The following is a 20,332-nucleotide window of genomic DNA, read 5'->3' on the forward strand; positions in this document are numbered from 1 at the left end:
AACTATTATGAGAAACACTAAAACTGATCATTTATATGGGGTGTAAATAAGGAGACCACAAGAAAGATGGAAGGACCTATAGAAGTAAAGAGCAGTGAATAAGAGAAAACAAGAAAAGGGGTCACAGCACTCTTGGAAAAAGAGAGGGTGTTAGAAAATGAGTAGCAGACAGATAGGTTGGTAAAATAGGGAAGGCTGAGCTTGATGAATAGATGTTGGTATTTTCCTTCTTTCCTTCCAGAAGCTGAAGAAACTCTACTCTGGACTGCAAGCCTGCCTACTTTACGAGCCATGTTGGAAGGAAGCAAACTCTGGCACTCTGAATTTAAGAGGAAAAAAGTAGGCCACACCAAAACATGCCATCAGTCCGAGTTGGAAAAAGACTAATATTAAAGGGTTTTTTCCAATGAGCAGGCAGAATTTGAGAACAAAATCTTTGACATTTCTGTTGCACCTGAACCGTCATGGAAGCCGCAACCTAGAAATCTTCTAAAGTGATCAAATGCGTGTCTAACAGTGGATTGATGATGAATGACATCAAGCTTTGGCAAATCACGGGGCTTTAACAAAGTCAAGTCAGTGCCTCAGGATCAATCTTACTCTCAGCTGTATGACTCAGAACCTAATCGTCTTAAGTTACTAATAGCAGATTTCACGTTTCATTAAGAGTGAATTTAATTGGCGCTGAAAGGGAATGTCAGTGAGAGAAATCATACTCAAAAAGGGTTGAGTGGGTGTATGAAACTCAATGTGTGTTCAACAGCCTCACGGGTCATGTTTTTGGGGCTCTAAGTTAAGTTTCAAACCGCACCAAACACATGGACTAGAAGGAAGTCCTCTGGATCAAAACGCTTGGTCTGGCCCATAACAAAAGGAAAACTGTCAACTGCCAATGCAATCTCGCCAAAAAGAAAATGCATAAACCTGCAGCAAAAGAATAAAGGCACTTTACTGGAGAAGACTCTAAAACCATCCCTATTTTTCTCTGTATTTTTCATTTTAAAGGAAAGAACAGTTGAAATGTTTTTCAAAGGAGAATGTCAGGACACCGTCATAGCATGCCAGAACAAAAAAGAAACTTGCTTTAAACTCAGTTTGACTTGGCCACTGTATTTCCGAAGTGTGTGTGTATGCACACCTTGTGAATTGCGGTCTCACAATAGAAATTAATAAATGAAGACACAAAGCAGCCAAAAAGCACTCTGGAAACAGAAACCCAAGGTGATATGATGTCCATATTTATTCTCAACTGAAAATAACAATAATGTAACATCAGTTTGATCAGAAAAAACCACGAGGGGCACTTTTGATCATATTCCGAAGAAAAAGAGAAAACAACTGACAGAAAAAAAGACCACTACAGTCATGTCAGTTTCAATTGATGGAAAATTGTTATTGCAGATGGTTTCTTCACTGCAGAATCCATTCAAGTCTGGTTATCTAGAATTTCATGCAAAACCCTCTTTCTATTTTCACCCTCTGGTATTTGGCACCCTCTGCTGTTCCTACAAGAAAACACTTCATGCACTGTTGTAAATTAATTACACTGGAAGAGCATCTGTCTATTAAAAAGAAACGATCCAAGTGATTTAACGGTTCCACTGCACTCAATGACATGCTTTTAATTTTCAAAACAATTTTGATCTTCTCCATCTATTGGAATTTTTTTTGTTTATTTTGTTTAAATTTTTTTTACAAGCACTGCGTTGCTAATTGACTCCTTTATTGAGCGCATCCAATTCTAAATATCAGACGGATCATAAAACACACAAGTTACAACTTGGCTATAACAGGATTGAAAGACTGAATGCAGTCAGGTGTCATTTAATACAATATTTTACTAATATTCATATTTTATATTAGTAATGTAAAAAATAATTTAATAATGATTTATAATATTAATATTGTATAAAGTTCATTTAGGCTTTTAAAAAAAATCAAGAAAACACAAAGACCATGTTCAAACAATATTTTAATTTTCTGAAAGCATGAACGTACATATTCTTTGAATTTGACTCAACGATAAAGCAAGCTACGAGTTACAATGCATAATTCTGCAATGCAAATTAACTTGTCAAGAAAGTCGTAATATTGTCTGATTATTTGTGCGCTTTGAAGGTCTAAACGGACACAGTGATCCTTCTTCTTCCTCCTCTAGTTTGGTGCAGTTTATTTCTTGGCGGCTTGCAAACGCTCGCTGACATTCTCCCAGTTCACAACATTCCAGATGGCTTTAACATAGTCAGGTCTAACATTCTTGTACTGGAGATAGTATGCATGCTCCCAGACATCAATCCCAAGTAGTGGGACGAGACCTCAAATTCAAAAGGCAAAGAGAGTATAGTAAAATTCAAAGACTTTAACAACTTTAAAAACAAATGATTTATTTCTTTTTGGAGTTTACCAGAATATTGCTTTACCTTAAGAAATACATACAACTGCTACATATAAATGGATGACTCAGTGTATTCACTAAGGGTCTTGTTAAGAGTGTATGAAAAATTACAGTGCGAACTACCAAAACAGATCTATTCTCTACTATTCATTGTGGAATATTTACCTGTAGTGCCCTGCAAAGGGTCTTGGTTCGCACATGCAGCAATCCTCAGTCTTCCACTGTCCTTATCAAAGCCCAGCCAGCCCCATCCTGAGCCCTGAACAGCCACTGTGGCAGCTGACATCTTCTCCTTCATCTTCTGGAATGAGCCAAAGTCACGCTTGATGGCTTCTGACAGCTCACCTGTTATAAATAAAACAAAGACTTATCACATACAAATATATGCTCCATGAATGAAAAATGAAATAGCAGTATAGATGTGTTCAACCAACGTCTATTTATGTGTACAATGACTCCTACCCTGTGGTTCTCCTCCACCGTTCGGTGACAGATTTGTCCAGAATATGGCGTGATTAATATGGCCACCACCGTTAAATTTCAGTGCAGGCTGAAGGGAGACTTGAGTTGACACATCACCTGTAACACAGCAAGGTCAATCCTAAACAATTGTTATATGCAATGAAGACATTTCAAATAATTTGCTTAGTCCTTCGATTGTAGTAAAGGTAAACTAATTTTTATACTGCTACTACTGAACCATTAATGAAACACATAACACTGGTCTACATTATAAATGATTTAGGGAAAGCAGTGAAATGTCAGTATTATTTATATACTAATCTAGCATTTATTAATATTTTGAATTGGCTTTTAATTTTATATTTTCTGTTATCATTTGAATTTTAGTTTATGTTTTAACAATTTTATTTCATTTGTTATGTTTATTAGTTTTTTTTAAATGTTCCCATTCAGTTAAATACATAAGTTTTAGTTTGTTATTTTAGTACGTAAAAATTTTATTTCAGTTAGCTGCCAGGCAACATTTCCAAATTTTGTTTACATTTTAATACATTTATATTTTCATTTAAAATGTATATCTTATTTGATTTTAGCTTTATTTCAACTAATGAAAATAAATGTACTTAAAAAAAAATACTTTTGAGCTTTAAACTGATCATTAAAAAAAACAATGGGTGCCAATTGAAAAACCAGCAGATGCTTAACCATGTTTTAATGTATGTAAAGGAGGTTAACTTAAAAGTGTACTAGCATTGCCATCATGTTATCATTCTCCTATCAAATGTTTATTTTGTCCAGCTCCAACAGAGTTGTCGACTAGGTCTTCGATTTTCTTTTCCATGTAAAATATCCCCAAGAATAGTGCATAAGATTGCATGAAATTGTGCAGTAAAATTTCAATTTGGAAGATAATGAAGGTGTCATAGTATGAAGTGATTGACCAGCCAGACCAAGCCCCTAAGATGTTTGCTGGTGTTGTGCAGTCTAATTTTTACCTAGAAAATCGCCGTTCTATCAGACAACAATCACAAATGTAAAATAATCTGTTTTGTTCTTACCCTTTGCCAGTGCCTCTTGATATTTTTCCTCAGTGACATTGAGGTTGTTGACATAGGTTGCATGGTGTTTGCTGTGGTGAAGCTGCATAATCTCAGCACAGATGTGAGGCTCAAGTGCACCATAGTCATATGGGAGATCAGGCAGTGTGTGCTTCTGTCTGGAGGACACAGCACCCAAGATGGGGTTCAAGGTGGCAGCGCACCTGGAATCCACAACAATAAATCAAAACGATTAAATATTTTAGTATATGAAGTAAATAAGCTTTGCAATCAGAGTATTGCAAGAATTTGTCAGGGGTGTAAGATATGTTGCAAGATATGTTGGATTACTGTGGTGGGCTCACATGGGACTGTTGCTACATGACAGCCGTCAGATGACCAGAACAGAGGTTTTCAAACTGGGGTCCATGGATTTACAAAATAAATTTTCCTTCTAACAGTTAAATAAGTTAAAATTAAAATATTGAAGTGCCTTATATATAAAAAAGGGTGCCTCTTGCAAGGCATGATAATATGTGGGTGTCAAAACATTTTGAAAAACTCGGGTTCAGAGAACTATCAACATAGTACTGATTGTGTGCCAATATACGTGTGATTTTTTTTAGTAGGCCTGTTTCCACCAAAGCTATAGTGAAGCTAATTTGACTGAGTGTCTTCTCATAAAAGTTTAATATTACTATTGTTGTTCCAACAGGTTTGTACGGTTAGTTTAAAAAAAAAATCTAGCTGTGTAACTTACACATTAAATTAATGGATTGGTTATTTATAACAGGCTAAGCTGTTGTTTGGCAGCCTCAAATCGGCAGCAGCTAAATGCTATTTCATGTACAAAACTTTAAATCAACAAATATACATCTATTAAAAAACACCTGAAACTGTAACGTTACTCGCAATATCGTTACGCAAACTATCATAGTTTGATGCTGTTAGCCTGGTCGCTCCACCAAAAATAAAAGTGCGCAGTTTATTCATACAGCGTTTGATTTAATGATTTAAAAAGGCCTGGTTATTCAGTTAGCAGCACACAATATGAGAGCTGATTCAGACTTTATCTTTACCTGCGGACATATCCGACTCTGCACAGCATGATCTACTCCGTCACACACAACGACACATGCACTTCCCAAACCGAAGCTCTCTCCATTACAGCCTGCCCTTGAAATTTCAACTTCAACTTGGACTAGAGCGAACCATTATATCAAAATAGGGGTCAAACACTTTTTATTTATTGTTTAAGGATTTCACAATACATTTTGTTAACGAGTGAAATATTAGATAAGACAATTCAAAAATATATAATATTAATTGAGTATATATATCCCAGATGAAGGAGATTTGTGTAAGTTAAAGACGGTGCAAAAACCGAGCACCCCCGGTGTCAACTGGTGTAACTCAGCCAGTCATTCTAAGGCCTTACGTTTACAGTGAGTAGTCAATAAAATAAAAAGCTTCGTTTCAGAACATACTATGCATGTTTTATGACGATCGTAGATGTTGTTACATCTCACATTACAGCACAATTAATTGTTCAACGTGAATTAATACTGCAGTAATTCTAAGAGAAAATCAGCTGGTGGGTTATATAACACCATTTTATGACGAAAGAAGACATAGTTAGCTCAGACGTAAAGTAAATTGTAATGCACAGGTTCGTGGATGTATCTTTACTGTCTATGGGATGTATATGGTAAACGTTAAAGAGAACAGTATCTTTCTGTCAGTTTGTGTTGCCAGATCCCGCAAAGGAAACACGCAACAAGGTATAAAAATCAACCCAAAAATTATCGACCACTTTGGGGAAGCACAAACCCGGGACGAAAGGAGGAATGTAAACCAAAGCAAATAAAGCAATTAATGTCATATATGTGGCCGATCATTATGTGGGTTATGTGAAGCATTTATGCACCCTTTATTTGTGTTATGGCTGTAAATCATAATACAACCCGGTAATTTTTGTAATAAGCCAAGTATTATTATTATCATCATCATCATCATCATCATCATCATTATAGTCGGTAAACTATCAGATGTTGGAGACCCAATTTCTTACAGCAGCAACAAGGCAACACTGCGTCGGTGACGTGCTCCTCCTCCTCAGCGCTCGCGCGGATGCACTGATGCTGTGCGGCTGAACATCGCGCACACGCTGGTCATGGCGGCCGTCTTCCCCTCCGTTTAAATACAAAACGTAGCCTTTCCTCCTTCAGAGAAACTCACAATTTTACATAACTGCTTAAGATCTAATTTTGTAAGAAATAAGCGTCATTCTGGTCGAAGTGAATCGGGTCTGGTAAGTGTTAAGGGTGATATTTTCCTATTTCAGATAAAGTGCTGCTTCTCGGAGAGGGAGAGTCTCTTCCTTCTCCGCCATTTTGTGACAGTGAAACTACTCCAAGAAGGCGCCGGCACGTTTGTATTACTCCACGTCTAATTGGCGATAATTTATTGAATTTATTTTAAGATAGGCATGCATTGTCGGCTGCGTAAGCTTCACATTTTCCCCGACAGAAGCGAGCATCACGAGATTGTATCAGAATGGCGCGGTGGTGTGCAGCGAAGACCGCTTAGCATGTCAGCTCTCGTTTTCCCTGTTAGATAAGGTTATTGTCTTTACACGCAAAGTTAAGCTAACTGTTCAAAATCTCAGGAGGTTGATAAGATTGCATTGCTGTTTCGTTTATAAGGAGGTTAAATGTGGACACGGAAATGCTGGAGCAGTATGTCCGTGTTAATTTCCCGGTTAGTGGAGCGGTTTCTGTTTTCAAATGAGCAACTTAATTTTTTGTAATTGTCGTTACGTTTTTACTATTGTTATTAATTTTATGTATAAAATTCAGTTCAAATTATTCCCCTGTAATAGTTGCTTTGATGTAAAAACGAACGAATATCTCGCCTTGTGGCCTATATTTGTAATAGCACATGTGTAGGCGTGTGAAATCCACTCTACTGTACTGTGTATCTGTCTTTGCTTAATATTGTTGCCTGCAGTGTCTGTTGATCTTCCAGTCCTTTGCATTCACTGGATGCTTGATTTGTGCACTTGTCTTTCACAGAGATCAGGATGACCAATGAAGAACCTCTCCCGAAGAAGGTGAGCTCATTGTCGCAGTCTAATCTGATTATATGAGTCCCTTTCTGCCAAACGTGGTCTTTTTCTAAGTCTTTTTTCCCCCCTTTTATGTCCTTGTAGGTTCGCCTTAGTGAATCTGACATGAAGACCCTGACTCGAGAGGAGCTGTGTACAAGGTGTGTAGCCATTCTGTTGTGCCATACGCTTTTAGGATATGCAGATATGGTGAAGCTTTCCAGATTGTGATACTGTTGTGTTTTGTTTCTGGGTGTAGGTGGAAACAGCATGAAGCTTATGTCCAGATGCTTGAGACAAAATATGCTGATTTAAACTGTAAGTTTGCACATCCCAGATGTTCTGAATAATTAGTAGTCTTCAGTGGTTTACTAAAGTAAAGTTACTTGGTGTAATGTTGTGCAGAAAAATGAAATGACTATATCTAATGCATCTTTTTCATGCTGAAATGTCTGCAGCCAATGATGTGACGGGCCTGAAGGAGTCTGAGGAGAAGTTGAAACAGCAACAGCAGGAATCTGCACGCAGAGAAAACATCCTGGTGATGAGGCTTGCTACTAAAGAGCAGGAAATGCAAGAGTGTACAGTAAGTGTGTTATTATGTCTCCTTTTTTACTCCTGCTTTGTGGTCAGTTCTCAGTGGAGGAACTGGGTCATTTTGCTTGAATGATATTGAGTGGCTCTGATGGAGTGTAGTAGATGTTTTGATTTCCACAGCATGTGGATGTAGTATTTAAATGATAGTGGATTAGAAGTGTTAAGATTTTAAACACAGTAGTTGTATTTGTCCTTTTGTACTGACTTGTCTGTGAAGCATCTGTGAATATTTATCCAAGTAACAGCTGCTGTTGGGTTTCAGTCAAATCTGTATTCAAATGTTTATCATGCAAATGATCTCGCTGTAATTCATCAAATTTGGTCTATGTATGCAGAATTGAGAATATTGTTTCCAATATTTCAACACTGGAACACCTGGCTAAAAGTAAAGCAAATGCATGTTGGTGGAAAAAGTGAGATAGTGGATGACCACAGAGTTGCACATTCAAGTCAGGCATCAGTTTTATTTCTGTATCTTTATTTTTACAGTTGTTGCAGGTACAAATAAAAATTTTAAGTTTTAACCTATCTAGATTTTCTTATTTTTAAGGTGACATGAAAATCTGACTTTTCCAGGTTTTAAGTGCTATAATCAGGTTTCCGGTGCATCTACCAACCAAAGGAAATGTGAAAGAGAACACTATTTAGAGTCCCATCCTCAGAGGAGACGAGAGCAGTGTATTTCTTGATTTATTTATTGTATATTGCTGCTGCCAAACATATCTAAAATATATATTATAACGCATGATTTCAGCATGGTAAACATGATATTTAGAACTAAAACTGATGTTTTTAGCAGGTTTGAGCTGCTCTTTTCTGGAAAAGGGGGCAGGGAGCAGCAGCTCTTTGCCTTTAAAGAGACAGACAAAAAAAAATTGTGTTCCTGCTTCTTCTCAAAATAGGCATTTTCAAAAGAATACAATAAATGTGGGTTATTTTAAGCTGAAACTTCACAAACACATTATGGGGACACTTGAGACTTGTATTACATTGTGAAAAAGGGCATAAAATGTCTCCTTTAAGATTTGGAACCCAAAGCATAGTTTGCCTGTTTAAGCTACTGTTTATTAATGAAACATTACATACTGTAATACTTAGGGCTGCATGATAAATCGAAATGAAATCGTAATTGAGATGAGGCAAAAGTAATTTTCATGCATATCTTTCAGTGAAGCACGGTTCTGTAATCATCAGTAAATCTCCATCTGAAGGCCAGGGGGCGCTCTTGCAGTGAAACTACAAATACGCCTTGCGGAAGAAACCTAGGAAATGCCTTTAGTGTTTGCTGAATGAACAGAGGATTTGACTGCTTTTATTGATTCAGCGTGTCTAGTAAACACACAGCTACAACAATATATGATTTATCGGAGTTGGTCTTATTATAATTTTCATTATAATAAAGTATATAATACAATGCTAATCAACATCATATCACTGCTTAGAATACTATGAAATATGTTGCGTGCCTTATTCTTAGTAAGAACCACATCATCTCACAGAAGGATTTATTTCAAACACTTGACTGACGTTATGGAGTGAGTTTGGAGTAAAAACATGTTATTGAATGTGGTTTTTTCACGAGCTTTCAGATGGAGCAGTGTTTACTTCACAGCGCCATAGTTCACTGCGAAGCAACGCAACCAGCTGTCATCATAACAAACGATTTCTTCGATTTCATAATTTTTTGCGCAAGTTGTTTGTGAACTACTGCCCTGTAGAAAATGCTGCTCCACCTGAAAGCAGGTGATGGAGATTTAGTACTGGCTTTTCTGACAAGATGTGCACGACAGTCACATTCGATTTATCGTGCAGCCCTAGTAATACTTGCAATTTATAGTTAATTGTTTTAAAGGCTCCTGTGTTTTAAACTGTTACTTAATAGAATATAAGCTTCAAAGATGAAGAGTTATTTTTTACAGACTGTGCATCACATGCCTACATTCACATTAATGTTTTGTCATTTTTTACATGCTGAGATTTTAATGGTCTCTCTTACGTTTCAGACCCAAATCCAGTACCTGAAGCAAGTCCAGCAACCGAGTGCGGCTCAGCTGAGATCGTCCATGGTGGACCCAGCCATCAACTTATTTTTCCTCAAAATGAAGGCTGAACTGGAACAGACTAAAGACAAACTGGAGCAAGCCCAAAATGAACTGAGTGCCTGGAAATTTACACCTGATAGGTAAACTAAAATAACTCCCCCCTCCAAACAAAAAGTCAAGACTTTCCTGATTCACCCCCACCTTCTCCTCTGCAGGAGTGCAGATAATGGTGGGGGAAGACTGAAATGTTTTGCTCACAACGGGGCTCAGACTTTAAAGCCAAAGCTCAGAACAAAAGACATTTTTCTTTCGTATTGCCCTGCTATGACAAAAACCGTAATGTAAAATCAGAACAAAACCCAACAGTTTTGGTCAGGTGACACTTTTGTTTCAGCTTTCTCTCTCCCCCCACACCCCTCATGGTACAGAAGCCTGAAGGAATCGGGACTGTTCCTGAAGAGGTGGTCACGTCGGAAACGCCCCCCTTCCAGCACATGTTAGAAAGCTTCCTATAACAAAAAAGGCGGCCTTTGAAAGACTTGAGCAAAGCGTTGGCTCTGGAGCTGATTGAACTGTAGTTTAAAGATCACTGATTGAACATTTAAAACATGACAAGGCCCTACTAAATGTGTTGCAGAGGAATATGCCCCCATTTAAACTCCATCGTAGTTGCCTTGAGACTCTTGGTTAAGAATCTAGAATGTTAACACAGGAAGGTAGGAATATAGTGTGATGCAATGAAATGGGGAGGAGTTAAGCAACCTTAAGACTTTGGGGCAGAAGCCTTTATGATGTAAGACTTTGGGGGAGGAATCAGACTTTCTGATCTGCAAAGACTGGTATATGTTCATCTCACAGGTGCGACATACGGTATAGTGTTTCAAACCTTCTCTTTTTTTGTGTTCGTAACATACTTTGTTTTTGCTCTGGATATGCACCTTGCATTTACAGCAGTGTGGTCCAAATGAATTGACTGAGTTAGTAATCATCTTAAATTGGCTGTTGCGCTGCTGCAGATGCAAACATAATTGTTTTTTTTTTTTCAATGTGAATGCAAATGTGCAATGTGTGTTAGAGGAATTTGTTCAAGCTGTTTAAATGTTTGTGTATAATAATTTGTGTTTATCTTGTGTACCTTTTCTAATCCACTTTTTATTTTGCGGTCACCCAGTGAGGATCTCAATGGTTTTGTTCATTTCCCTCGGGTCACATTTCATTCTATTCCAGGTTTTTTACTTGGTAGATAATTTATAGCAAATAGATTTTAACGTTATAGTTGCACTTACAATCTGAGTGATTCAAGAGTAGTTTGAGATTCTGCTTTGCAGATCTATGACAATTTTCTTTGTTACCAAGTATTTTGAAATATTGTCTGCTCTAAAGTGGCATTATATAATTCATCAGAGATTTTCCAGAAAAGATGGTTAGCCAGTTTAAGGAAATATTCTATATTTGACCAACATTTAACCTCAAACTGTTTTGATGTTAAATGTCAGCTTTTGTTTTGAAATGATTCCAAGTCCTTTACTTTGAGGACAGTAGTATTACTAACAATTGTATAGGGGTGGGGGAAAAAAACGATTCTCTGATGCATCGCATCTGAGCTTGTTTTTTTTTCCACCTTTCTGAAACACGTTTTTTACAAAGCCCATCGTTCTGAAAAGCGAGATTTGTCTGTGATTGGCCAGCTATCTGGTGCGTTGTGTTGAACGAATACCTAAAGCGTGTGACGGAAATGGTACACCCTTCACCATTCTGTGAGGCCGAGTCCCAGTGCGACTAGACAAAACCAATAAAACCCATTATAAACTAGGCATTTGTACCATCCCTGTGACCTAGTTACATAATTATAATGACTTGTACTGTCTTTTTACGCGTTTCATAATGTGTAAACATAAAACCATGTCTGCATTTGTGATCAGAGGAATGACAAACAACAAGCTCTGCTCTACACCGCTCAATACTTGCAGGGTGTGAGTCAGAAGCGCCAGACTGTCCTTGCAAGGTTGGGATTGGCCCACTTGATAGAAACAGACACCGTATTGTACGCTAGTGGTTAAGGAAATGGTCCTCGTCCTCTTTAAAATGCTTTGTGCACATCTGAATATTTGGCTTGAACTGTTCTGGGGTCTCATATATAAAACTCAACGTAGAGTTAATCCTAAAAGTGTACGTGGGTTTATAAAAAGAGTTATAAAACCACGCCAGAACCTGCGCAAAAATCTCTTTATAAATTCCAGTCAGGCAAAACTTACAACGCCTAGTTTTGCTATGCATAATCTCATCTGCATATTATTTATATGCAAATTCCCATGCACATGACACCATGTTCAACACTGAGAAATTAAGTAAATATGAGATATGGACTATAATGCCAATTGTGCCAGTATCCTAATGTTTTTTTGTAATAAATATATGAAAATGTAAAGTAGTTCAAATTAAATATGCATTTTTGCTGATAAAATGAACATATTTTAGCTATTTTTATATGCCTTTATTTATTGTCTGATTCGGCACGTCACTGAATAATTATTTTAAAAAGGAAAAATGCAAATATTTACACCTCCGTGCAGCTATGGTTGTACAGTAATCCAGCAGTGCCCACCATAATATCACAGTAAATCATGTTCTCACTAAAATATTTCTCATAACATGTGATCTGTAGTTTAGTTTAAAGATTAATTATTGTACACTTACAGCACTCCTCGTCATGTTTTTTAATGGAATTATGTAATTATTGTTTGCAAAATTATGTAATTTCAGTGTTTATCAGTGTTTATCTCCTGTAATTCGAGTAGAATATTTAATGTAAATGTGTATATCAACATGAAAACGGTGTTTAAAATCGTTGTTTACTTCATTACTTTTCTCACTTCATGAAAGAGTTTGTATGCATGGTCTATAATGTCTGTACTGTGCATACAGATTTACTCCAGGTTTATTTTTTATAAATCGCAATATGTACATGGAAAATTTAGTATACATATATTAAGCCCATTTTGTGCGTACGCAATGTTTATATATGAGACCCCTGGAACAGTGTTGTAAATACAACTGATTTCTAATTGTGTCTTCTTTTGGAAGACCGGACAAAGTAGTTTCGCTTTCACAACGAAACACACAGCATCTCCACTACATGGCGGCGACGGCAACAGTGAGAATAAAAGTTACGCTGCCTTTGCGTGAACATTTGGGTTGTGTTATGCAAATATTCCCACATCATGATGTAGACGTGGGGGCGTGTTAGAACGAGCCGTTTTAGGAGGGTGTTAACTTTTACAAAGAATATCTCTGTACTGACATACAGAGATTCCAACTAGAAACAAAGCATAGAAACTGCAATTTTGGTTAAAATGTAAAGTGGTAAATCTGTATTTGCACAGAAGAAGAATTAGGAAAAAAATGTAGATCAAGAATCGTGACTCCCAGAATCAGATCGGATCGTGGAGTGCCTAAAGATTCCCATCCCACTACTGTTTTTGGCACCAAGCACCTTAGTGACCATTTAATTCATTAAAGTTTAATGCTACTGAATACATCTTTATTAAGTATATCAAACAGTCTCAAGAGTTTTCCAGTAGATGTGGGTTGCATTTACCTAACCTTAAATAGAAAAGTCAAATATGTTGCTGATTTAAATTCAGTGCACTGGCATGTCCAGCTTTGCAGTTATTTCATCTAAATGATAATACAAGAAATTTTGTTGTGTGGAAAATTTCTAGCACATTTTTTTTAACCTTCTGTCATTTAGTACAAGAACAGTCACAATAACATTAATTGAATTGAATTATTGCTTTTATATTAACAGGTAGGTATTTTCTTTGGATCTGTGATCATCTCTGCTTTTAGATTTTTAAAACTTGGTTTTGCAACTTGTTCAGATGTATTGCACTTGAGAAGTTCTTACAAATGTTCAACCATCTCTTCCAGAATTGTTTGAATAGTTACTTGATTTTCTTGATTGTTGTTGACCATGTTTACATGCACCAGGAAACTGCACTGCCTTTGAGTTTATATGTTCCATGTTAGCAGTGCATTTTTAACTGCATATACAAGTGGCACGATTGCTAATTGGCTTTCGTACTACTTTGTAACTTTTAGTTGTCTGAAGTTTTTCACTCAATATACACTCTTTTAAAAGCTGTAAGAACTCGGTCACATAAAGCCTAATATCTTTCAATAATTCGGTCGTGTTGATCTCATGGTTTGCTTTTACTAGTTTCAGAATACCACTTTCTTTTGCATTTTCATAAGTGCATGTAAACATACTTTACTCTGGTCAACGATATTTACCAGTCTGAAGACCAGTGTGGCCATTGGAGTGGTTTCTGGTTGGCTAATGTCACCACACAGTTTGTAAATGCAGTGGACACTTGTGTCAACCCTTGTGTTCACCATGTGATATTAGACTTGTTTCCCTTGCAGCCAGACTGGTAAGAAGCTGATGGCGAAATGTCGCATGCTGATCCAGGAGAATCAAGAGTTGGGCAGGCAGCTGTCTCAGGGGCGCATCGCCCAGCTTGAGGCCGAGCTCGCCTTGCAGAAGAAGTACAGTGAAGAGCTCAAGAGCAGCCAAAATGGTGAGCAAACCTCTCCATTCTTCACTCCATGGATTGTTTTATGGAACTTAAACTCACTGTTGTCCTTTTTTTTTTTTTTGTACCTGTGCATTTTTGTGGTCCAGAGCTCAATGACTTCATCATTCAGCTCGATGAGGAGGTGGAGGGCATGCAGAGCACCATCCTGGTTCTTCAGCAGCAGCTGAGGGAGACCAGGCAGCAGTTGTCTCAGTTGAACTCCCAAGGCACTTCTAGTGGAGCCGGTCCAAGCAGAACTTCGCCTTCAGCGGCCTCTGAACCTTCCATTCACAGTGAACCTGCGAACACCTCCTGTTCAAGTGTTGCAAAAGACTGTGGAAGGGTATCCAATGGACCCTCCAACGGGAGCTCGTCTCAGAGAGGTGCGTCTGGGTCCAGTCTGTATAGGGAAGCAAGCAGCGCAGATGAAGATTACCCACCATCGCCATCTGTCTCCAGCCCCACTCATGGTGGCATGTCAAAACTGTCCAACCACTCAGAAGATACAGCGAGCCAGAGGGGCGGAGAAGGGTACGTGACTCAACTAAGTGCGGGATATGAGAGCGTGGACTCACCAACAGGCAGTGAGACGTCAGTGACCCAACACTCGAACGATACAGACTCCAATGCTGACTCCCATGAGACCGCTGCTGTCTCCAAAGGCAGCAGGACTGCGGGTATGAGGCACAGCGCTCAGAATGGCCTGGACTCATCTGCAGCAACAGTTGCCACTAATGCCTCCACAGGGGCTGTTTTGTAACATTCTTAAAGTTTCACATTTGTTTTTTTAACCACGACAAACAAGGATATCACACACTTCGGGCCAGTTAAGTTCTTGTTTGAGAATGGTCAAATACATCACTTTTGTTTTCTACCCGACCTTCCTTCGTAACCTATTTCAGTGCATTTGCAACATGCTCAAAGCTGATTACGTTTATAAAACAAGCAACAATACGTTTGTATATTTGAATTTTTTTTTCTTTTTAATGAATGACTTTTAAACCATATCTCCTCTGTCAAAGTAATACGAACACTTGGTTCTGTACTGTTCATTTGCTCACTTGTTAGAAGTCAGAAATCATTTAGATATGTGCGATGTATCGATGCTCAATTAAGTCTTGAAGCTGCGAGTTCAGAGAGTCCTTAGTTTCCTGATGTTGAACTTTTATTTTGTTCCTCTACATGACGAGAGAAAACGTTTTGTTTGACTTGTGTGTAGTTTTTTGAGATGTATCTTAAATCCTGATTTCAAACCTTTTCATGTACTGACCAAATATCAATAAAGAATTTTAATATGACTCAAACCTTGCTTTGATTTTCTGCTTTTAATAAATATCAAAACCATTCAATAGTTTTATCAGCATGTCATCAATTTAATGCCTAATCAGTAAAATGCATTTAAATGTGTGAATTTAGTGAGACTGTAAAGTGATGTTTGAAGTGTTTTTGATGTAAAATGTCTTTACAATTAAACCGTTTTTAGTGATGTCTAGTATGCATAAGCAACGTTTTGCTGCCTTTGTTAGCCGTCCACACCATTAGATGGCGCAACGCCTAAATAAAACCAATGCATTTCCTGGTCTTGTCTTGTCAAATGAATCAGACTGGGAGGCTCCTCGAAGCAACATGCATATAGATAGAGCCAGCCTTCCGGAAACATAACGAGGACCTGCCAGCTTTACTGCAAACATGAACACGGATGCGATTGTTATCGTTTCTGCCGCAAGGACTCCTATAGGTAAACTCAAAATAGCATAATGATATTTTCCACACGATGCGGAGCACTTTGTAACGTTAGCTACAAACGGCAGGGCATCATGTGGCAGATTGACGACAGATTATACAAAGAAAAATTCTCCTTGTCACTAACTCCTGAGTTATTAAGATGAAGCTGATGAAAGTTAGTCTGTTTGCTTTGGTTGCATATCGTTAAAGTATGTGTCTTGTTTATTTTAATTGGCTAATGCTTGAGCTATACGGCAGTAGTGTGCAGTCTCCCTATGGTGCAGAAGAAACGTAACGTTTCTCTGATTGGTTGCTCGGCTTTCTCACCAGTGTTCTCGTGCTCTGATTGGTTCATTTATTCTAACGCCATGGCCAGGAGAAATCTTATTGATTGATCATCCAGATAAACCATTGCTTAAAACTTGATCATTCATATATAAATTCTTATATACATGTGTATTTATCTGTTTTTTATCATTCTGAGCATTTAGTAAATTATGCTATAATGCTTATCTTAACTTTTATTCATAAAAATAATACCAGTATTTAAATGAAAAAAAAAAAAAACCAACAGCTTTAATAAACTGGAAATGGCGTTAAAACTTTCTTTTTCTGCTCTTTATGATTTTGACATGGTGAAAAGCATAAGTCAGTATATTGGCACTATGACTTGATTTATCTTTTGCTTTCTTCCATAAATTATATTATTTAGCTTAAACAAGAGTATCAATCTTTTTTTATTGACAGGATCATTCAATGGAGCTCTTAGTAGTGTAGCTCTCAATGATTTGGGGACATTAGTCATTAAAGATGTGCTAAAGAGAGCCAATGTAAAGCCAGAAGAAGTCTCTGAGGTCATCATGGGTCATGTCCTCACTGCAGGTATAGCACCTCATGTAATATACTTCGCCCACTCACCACCATATAAATACAATACTCTTCAATGAGAGTAGTTTACTTGTGGATAGGTAATCTTCTCCTACATGTATTTAAGGTCATGGGCAGAATCCTGCCCGGCAGGCAAGTGTTGCTGCTGGCATCCCATACTCTGTGCCAGCATGGAGCTGTCAGATGGTCTGTGGATCTGGCCTGAAGGCTGTGTGTCTTGGTGCTCAGTCCATCATGACTAAAGAATCCACTATAGTAGTAGCAGGAGGCATGGAGAGCATGAGTCGGGTAAGACAGCTGGAAGGAGCACTTCTGTTATCTTTAAGTAAAAAGTGATGATAACCATGCAGCACTTTGTCTGTCAGGCTCCTCATATAGTGCAGATGAGGTCAGGGGTGAAGATGGGAGATTCTACTTTGCAGGACTCCATACTGACCGATGGACTCACAGACGCCTTTCACAATTACCACATGGGAGTCACAGGTAATTTCCTAAAACAGACGGCCTACATTTATTGTGTGCTTCACAACTGATCTAATTTTGGTCCTGTGTCTGTGTTAGCTGAGAATGTGGCCAAGCAGTGGGGGGTGTCCCGTCAGGCTCAGGACCAGTTTGCCGTGACGTCACAGAACAGAACTGAAGCAGCTCAGAAGGCTGGAGATTTTGACCAGGAGATTGTGCCAGTTACTGTTCCCTCTAGGAAAGGTAAGAGGCTCGCTGTATTCAGAAATATGATTTTATTTTTCCAACATATATAAATTATTAAATTTTTTAGCATCTCAATAATTATTTAAACACTATCTTTCAAAGGTTTGGGGTTGATATATATATATATATATATATATATATATATATATATATATATATATATATATATAATTGGAATTTTTTACTTTTTTTTTTTTTTTTACTTTTTCTGAAATGCATCTCATATGGTCACAAAGCTGCATTCATTTTGTAAAAAAATACAGTAAACCCATTAATATTGTTATTTCATGATTGTTCAGAAATTATTCTACATTTCATAGTATCAATGTTGAAAACAGTGCTTAATATTTTTGTGAAAACCATTTAAAAAAATTCAGGACTCTTTAAATATACATTTATAAGAAAAGCGTTCCTTTATAATATTTATTATTCTTATAATAATGTAAAAGTCTTTACTGTCACTTTTGATCATCCTGCATCCTTGCTGAAAAAAAAAAATATTCCTTTCAAAAAACCTTTTACACACCTGAATCTGTTGAACAGTAGTGTGCCTTATTCAGTCAAGGCAGTTTTGTTTACTGCTAAAATAATTTTCTTAATCTGTGACGAGACTGAATATAAATTCAAATAAACCCTTTTTTACCATATCAGGTCCAGTCGAGGTCAAAGCTGATGAGTTTCCACGGCATGGCAGTAATATTGATGCTATGTCCAAACTGAAGCCTTGCTTTGTGAAGGATGGCTCTGGTACAGTGACCGCTGGCAATGCATCAGGTAAATGGTGACATCTTTAACACTCAATTATGAGTTTTTCACTGCATAGAGACAAAAATGACCCCCCACACACTGGTTTTTGTTTAATAGGCATAAATGATGGAGCTGCAGCTACTGTTCTCATGAGCCAATCAGAGGCCCAGAGGCGGGGCTTAAAACCAATGGCACGCATCACGTCCTGGGCTCAGGCAGGCCTTGAGCCTTCAGTCATGGGCACAGGGCCAATTCTAGCCATTAGAAAAGCTGTGAGTATCTGTTGAGTCATCACAGAGCCTAATCCATCCACATGAATGAAGAATGAATTCTTCTAATCAGTGCTTATCCTGAAATAGCAGTCAGGGGACTGATATAATCCAATAAAACCCCAGAGTTACAATTGGGTTCATAATATAATAATAATAATAAATAATAATAAACATTTTAATTAATAAATTAATGCAATAATGATTCCATAACTTTGAAAGTGAATTGTATATACTTTCTAACCAGGCTGATAAAGCCGGATGGAAGCTGGATGAGGTCGATCTGTTTGAGATAAATGAAGCGTTTGCTGCTCAGTCCATTGCAGTGGTAAAGGAGCTCGGTCTAAACCCTGAAAAGGTGTGTTATTTCTTCCACTTTATAAATACTTTTCTTCATGCTTCATAAAGCTTTACACAATATTATTTTGACACAGTTACCCAACGATTTCTGTACCACAGTAACAAGATTGAAATATCATTGCAAATATTTGAGGTCCATCTGCCTTGATCTTTGTTCACTTACCCTATCAGTGACCAGAGAGCTACATGGAAATGAATAAAATAGCCTCTTTGCCCAAGCTGAAAAATATAATAGTAATATTTATAGAAAGACAACTTATATAGGTCTCATTTTTTCCATTCTTTTAGTTTATAGTTAATTTACCGCTTCATTTGTCTCTCTCTTCCTTCAGGTGAATGTGTGTGGAGGGGCGATCTCTCTCGGACATCCCCTCGGTATGTCTGGCTGTAGAGTTTTGGTGACCCTGCTTCATGCGCTTCAGAGGAAAGGGGGACGGAAAGGGATCGCTTCATTGTGTATAGGAGGTGGAATGGGTATTGCCATGTGTGTAGAGAGAGAATAAGCGCTGAAAACTGCTGATATGAACAAATTACTTCCACTGTATCGTGCTTTAATCAGGCCTTCAAAATCGAAACAGTCTATGATGAGACTAAAGCAAGTACATACTCAAGTCAGTACTTGTATTTATTGTAAAGGAAGGGCAACCTGTAGTTAAATTCACAAATGGCCAATTCTGGTTGAAATGATCTGATGTATCATCATACACAGTGTATCTGAGGCATTTTCACTTAACACTAATGTATTCCCTTCAGTCTTTTATGGGACATAAAGAGGACTGATTGTTTACCAGCTTTTAAGACATTCCTTTTCTGCGTTACGTCTATGGTTGCTGATTTACTCTTGTAGTAGAGCTTTTATTGCTATTAAAACTGGGTCTGGCCACAAGCATATTAACAATAACCGGATGGTTATGAAAATCATGCTGCATTGTCTTTTAATCAGTCAGTTGATAGGAGTCGATCAGTTTGCAGCAGATTGTAAATTGGACCTAGTACTTAGATAAGACATGTCTACACTGTGCAATAGAAACTGCCTTCGAAAATGTCAAATGTGCCAAAAAGGGAAAATTAGCCTCTATCCTCTGTGCTTCCAATAGCCTGCTTTTAATACTCTCTCCCAATTTTAATTTATACCTCAGGGGAAAAGCTGTTTACATATTTAGCCTGTGTTGTACTCTTAATCTCACTGCTTAATAAAGAATTTAATGGAGAGCCCTGTGTCCTTCAGTGAATGCAGATCAATTAGGCCACTTTTTAACCTATCATTGCTACTGTGCTTTTTGCATTTATTTCTAATATTAAATAACATAGTTATTTAGCAAATCACAGCATTTTGTCATTCATGATAGTTTTTTGTTTTTTAGATGTTCAGTAAAATATATATTAACCTCATGAAATGTTGCAGTTAACAGCTGTTTA

General features: G+C 37.6%; 3 protein-coding genes across 5 annotated transcripts; 2 read left to right on the top strand and 1 right to left on the bottom strand.

Annotated features, from left to right (window-relative positions):
• Positions 1 to 1,954: 1,954 nt before the first annotated feature.
• sod2 (superoxide dismutase 2, mitochondrial) lies at positions 1,955 to 5,095 on the bottom strand. Its single transcript, XM_026290846.1, has 5 exons — positions 4,974 to 5,095; positions 3,916 to 4,118; positions 2,858 to 2,974; positions 2,561 to 2,740; positions 1,955 to 2,315 (listed from the first exon to the last, which is right to left on the bottom strand). Exons 1-5 carry the CDS (start codon positions 5,000 to 5,002, stop codon positions 2,170 to 2,172), a joined length of 675 nt encoding a protein of 224 aa, XP_026146631.1. The 5' UTR covers positions 5,003 to 5,095; the 3' UTR covers positions 1,955 to 2,169.
• A 924-nt stretch (positions 5,096 to 6,019) lies between these two features.
• On the top strand, positions 6,020 to 15,520 carry wtap (WT1 associated protein). 3 transcript variants are annotated; one of them, XM_026290848.1, is made up of 8 exons: positions 6,020 to 6,205; positions 6,969 to 7,006; positions 7,106 to 7,161; positions 7,260 to 7,318; positions 7,459 to 7,586; positions 9,601 to 9,779; positions 14,065 to 14,219; positions 14,324 to 15,520. In XM_026290848.1, the coding sequence occupies exons 2-8, from the start codon at positions 6,977 to 6,979 to the stop codon at positions 14,974 to 14,976; spliced, it is 1,260 nt and encodes a 419-aa protein (XP_026146633.1). In that variant the 5' UTR covers positions 6,020 to 6,205; positions 6,969 to 6,976; the 3' UTR covers positions 14,977 to 15,520. The 3 variants fall into 3 exon arrangements, 2 of the variants coding, with proteins under 2 accessions (XP_026146633.1, XP_026146634.1); XM_026290849.1 differs by lacking the exon at positions 6,020 to 6,205 and adding an exon at positions 6,635 to 6,654; XR_003294655.1 differs by lacking the exon at positions 14,324 to 15,520 and having other exon boundaries at positions 9,601 to 10,509; positions 14,065 to 14,202.
• Positions 15,521 to 15,803: 283 nt separating this feature from the next.
• acat2 (acetyl-CoA acetyltransferase 2) lies at positions 15,804 to 20,125 on the top strand. Its single transcript, XM_026290850.1, has 9 exons — positions 15,804 to 15,954; positions 16,689 to 16,823; positions 16,936 to 17,117; positions 17,195 to 17,312; positions 17,391 to 17,534; positions 18,189 to 18,311; positions 18,402 to 18,556; positions 18,801 to 18,911; positions 19,246 to 20,125. The coding sequence occupies exons 1-9, from the start codon at positions 15,906 to 15,908 to the stop codon at positions 19,414 to 19,416; spliced, it is 1,188 nt and encodes a 395-aa protein (XP_026146635.1). The 5' UTR covers positions 15,804 to 15,905; the 3' UTR covers positions 19,417 to 20,125.
• The last annotated feature ends 207 nt before the right edge of the window (positions 20,126 to 20,332 follow it).

Source organism: Carassius auratus, chromosome 20, assembly GCF_003368295.1.
Source record: "Carassius auratus strain Wakin chromosome 20, ASM336829v1, whole genome shotgun sequence".
Classification (NCBI taxonomy): Eukaryota; Metazoa; Chordata; class Actinopteri; order Cypriniformes; family Cyprinidae; genus Carassius; species Carassius auratus.

Bases quoted from the DNA above. Each gene is read 5' to 3' on its own strand.
- acat2 (XM_026290850.1), top strand. From the start codon at position 15,906: ATGAACACGGATGCGATTGTTATCGTTTCTGCCGCAAGGACTCCTATA. The intron at 17,118-17,194 runs GTAAGACAGCTG...TTTGTCTGTCAG, and splicing joins GCATGGAGAGCATGAGTCGG to GCTCCTCATATAGTGCAGAT. The intron at 18,312-18,401 runs GTAAATGGTGAC...TTTGTTTAATAG, and splicing joins GACCGCTGGCAATGCATCAG to GCATAAATGATGGAGCTGCA.
- sod2 (XM_026290846.1), bottom strand. From the start codon at position 5,002: ATGCTGTGCAGAGTCGGATATGTCCGCAG. The intron at 2,975-3,915 runs GTAAGAACAAAA...GCTGTGTTACAG, and splicing joins TCAAGAGGCACTGGCAAAGG to GTGATGTGTCAACTCAAGTC. The intron at 2,316-2,560 runs GTAAATATTCCA...TTTGAATTTGAG, and splicing joins CCCTTTGCAGGGCACTACAG to GTCTCGTCCCACTACTTGGG.
- wtap (XM_026290848.1), top strand. From the start codon at position 6,977: ATGACCAATGAAGAACCTCTCCCGAAGAAG. The intron at 7,319-7,458 runs GTAAGTTTGCAC...AAATGTCTGCAG, and splicing joins AAAATATGCTGATTTAAACT to CCAATGATGTGACGGGCCTG. The intron at 9,780-14,064 runs GTAAACTAAAAT...TTTCCCTTGCAG, and splicing joins TGGAAATTTACACCTGATAG to CCAGACTGGTAAGAAGCTGA.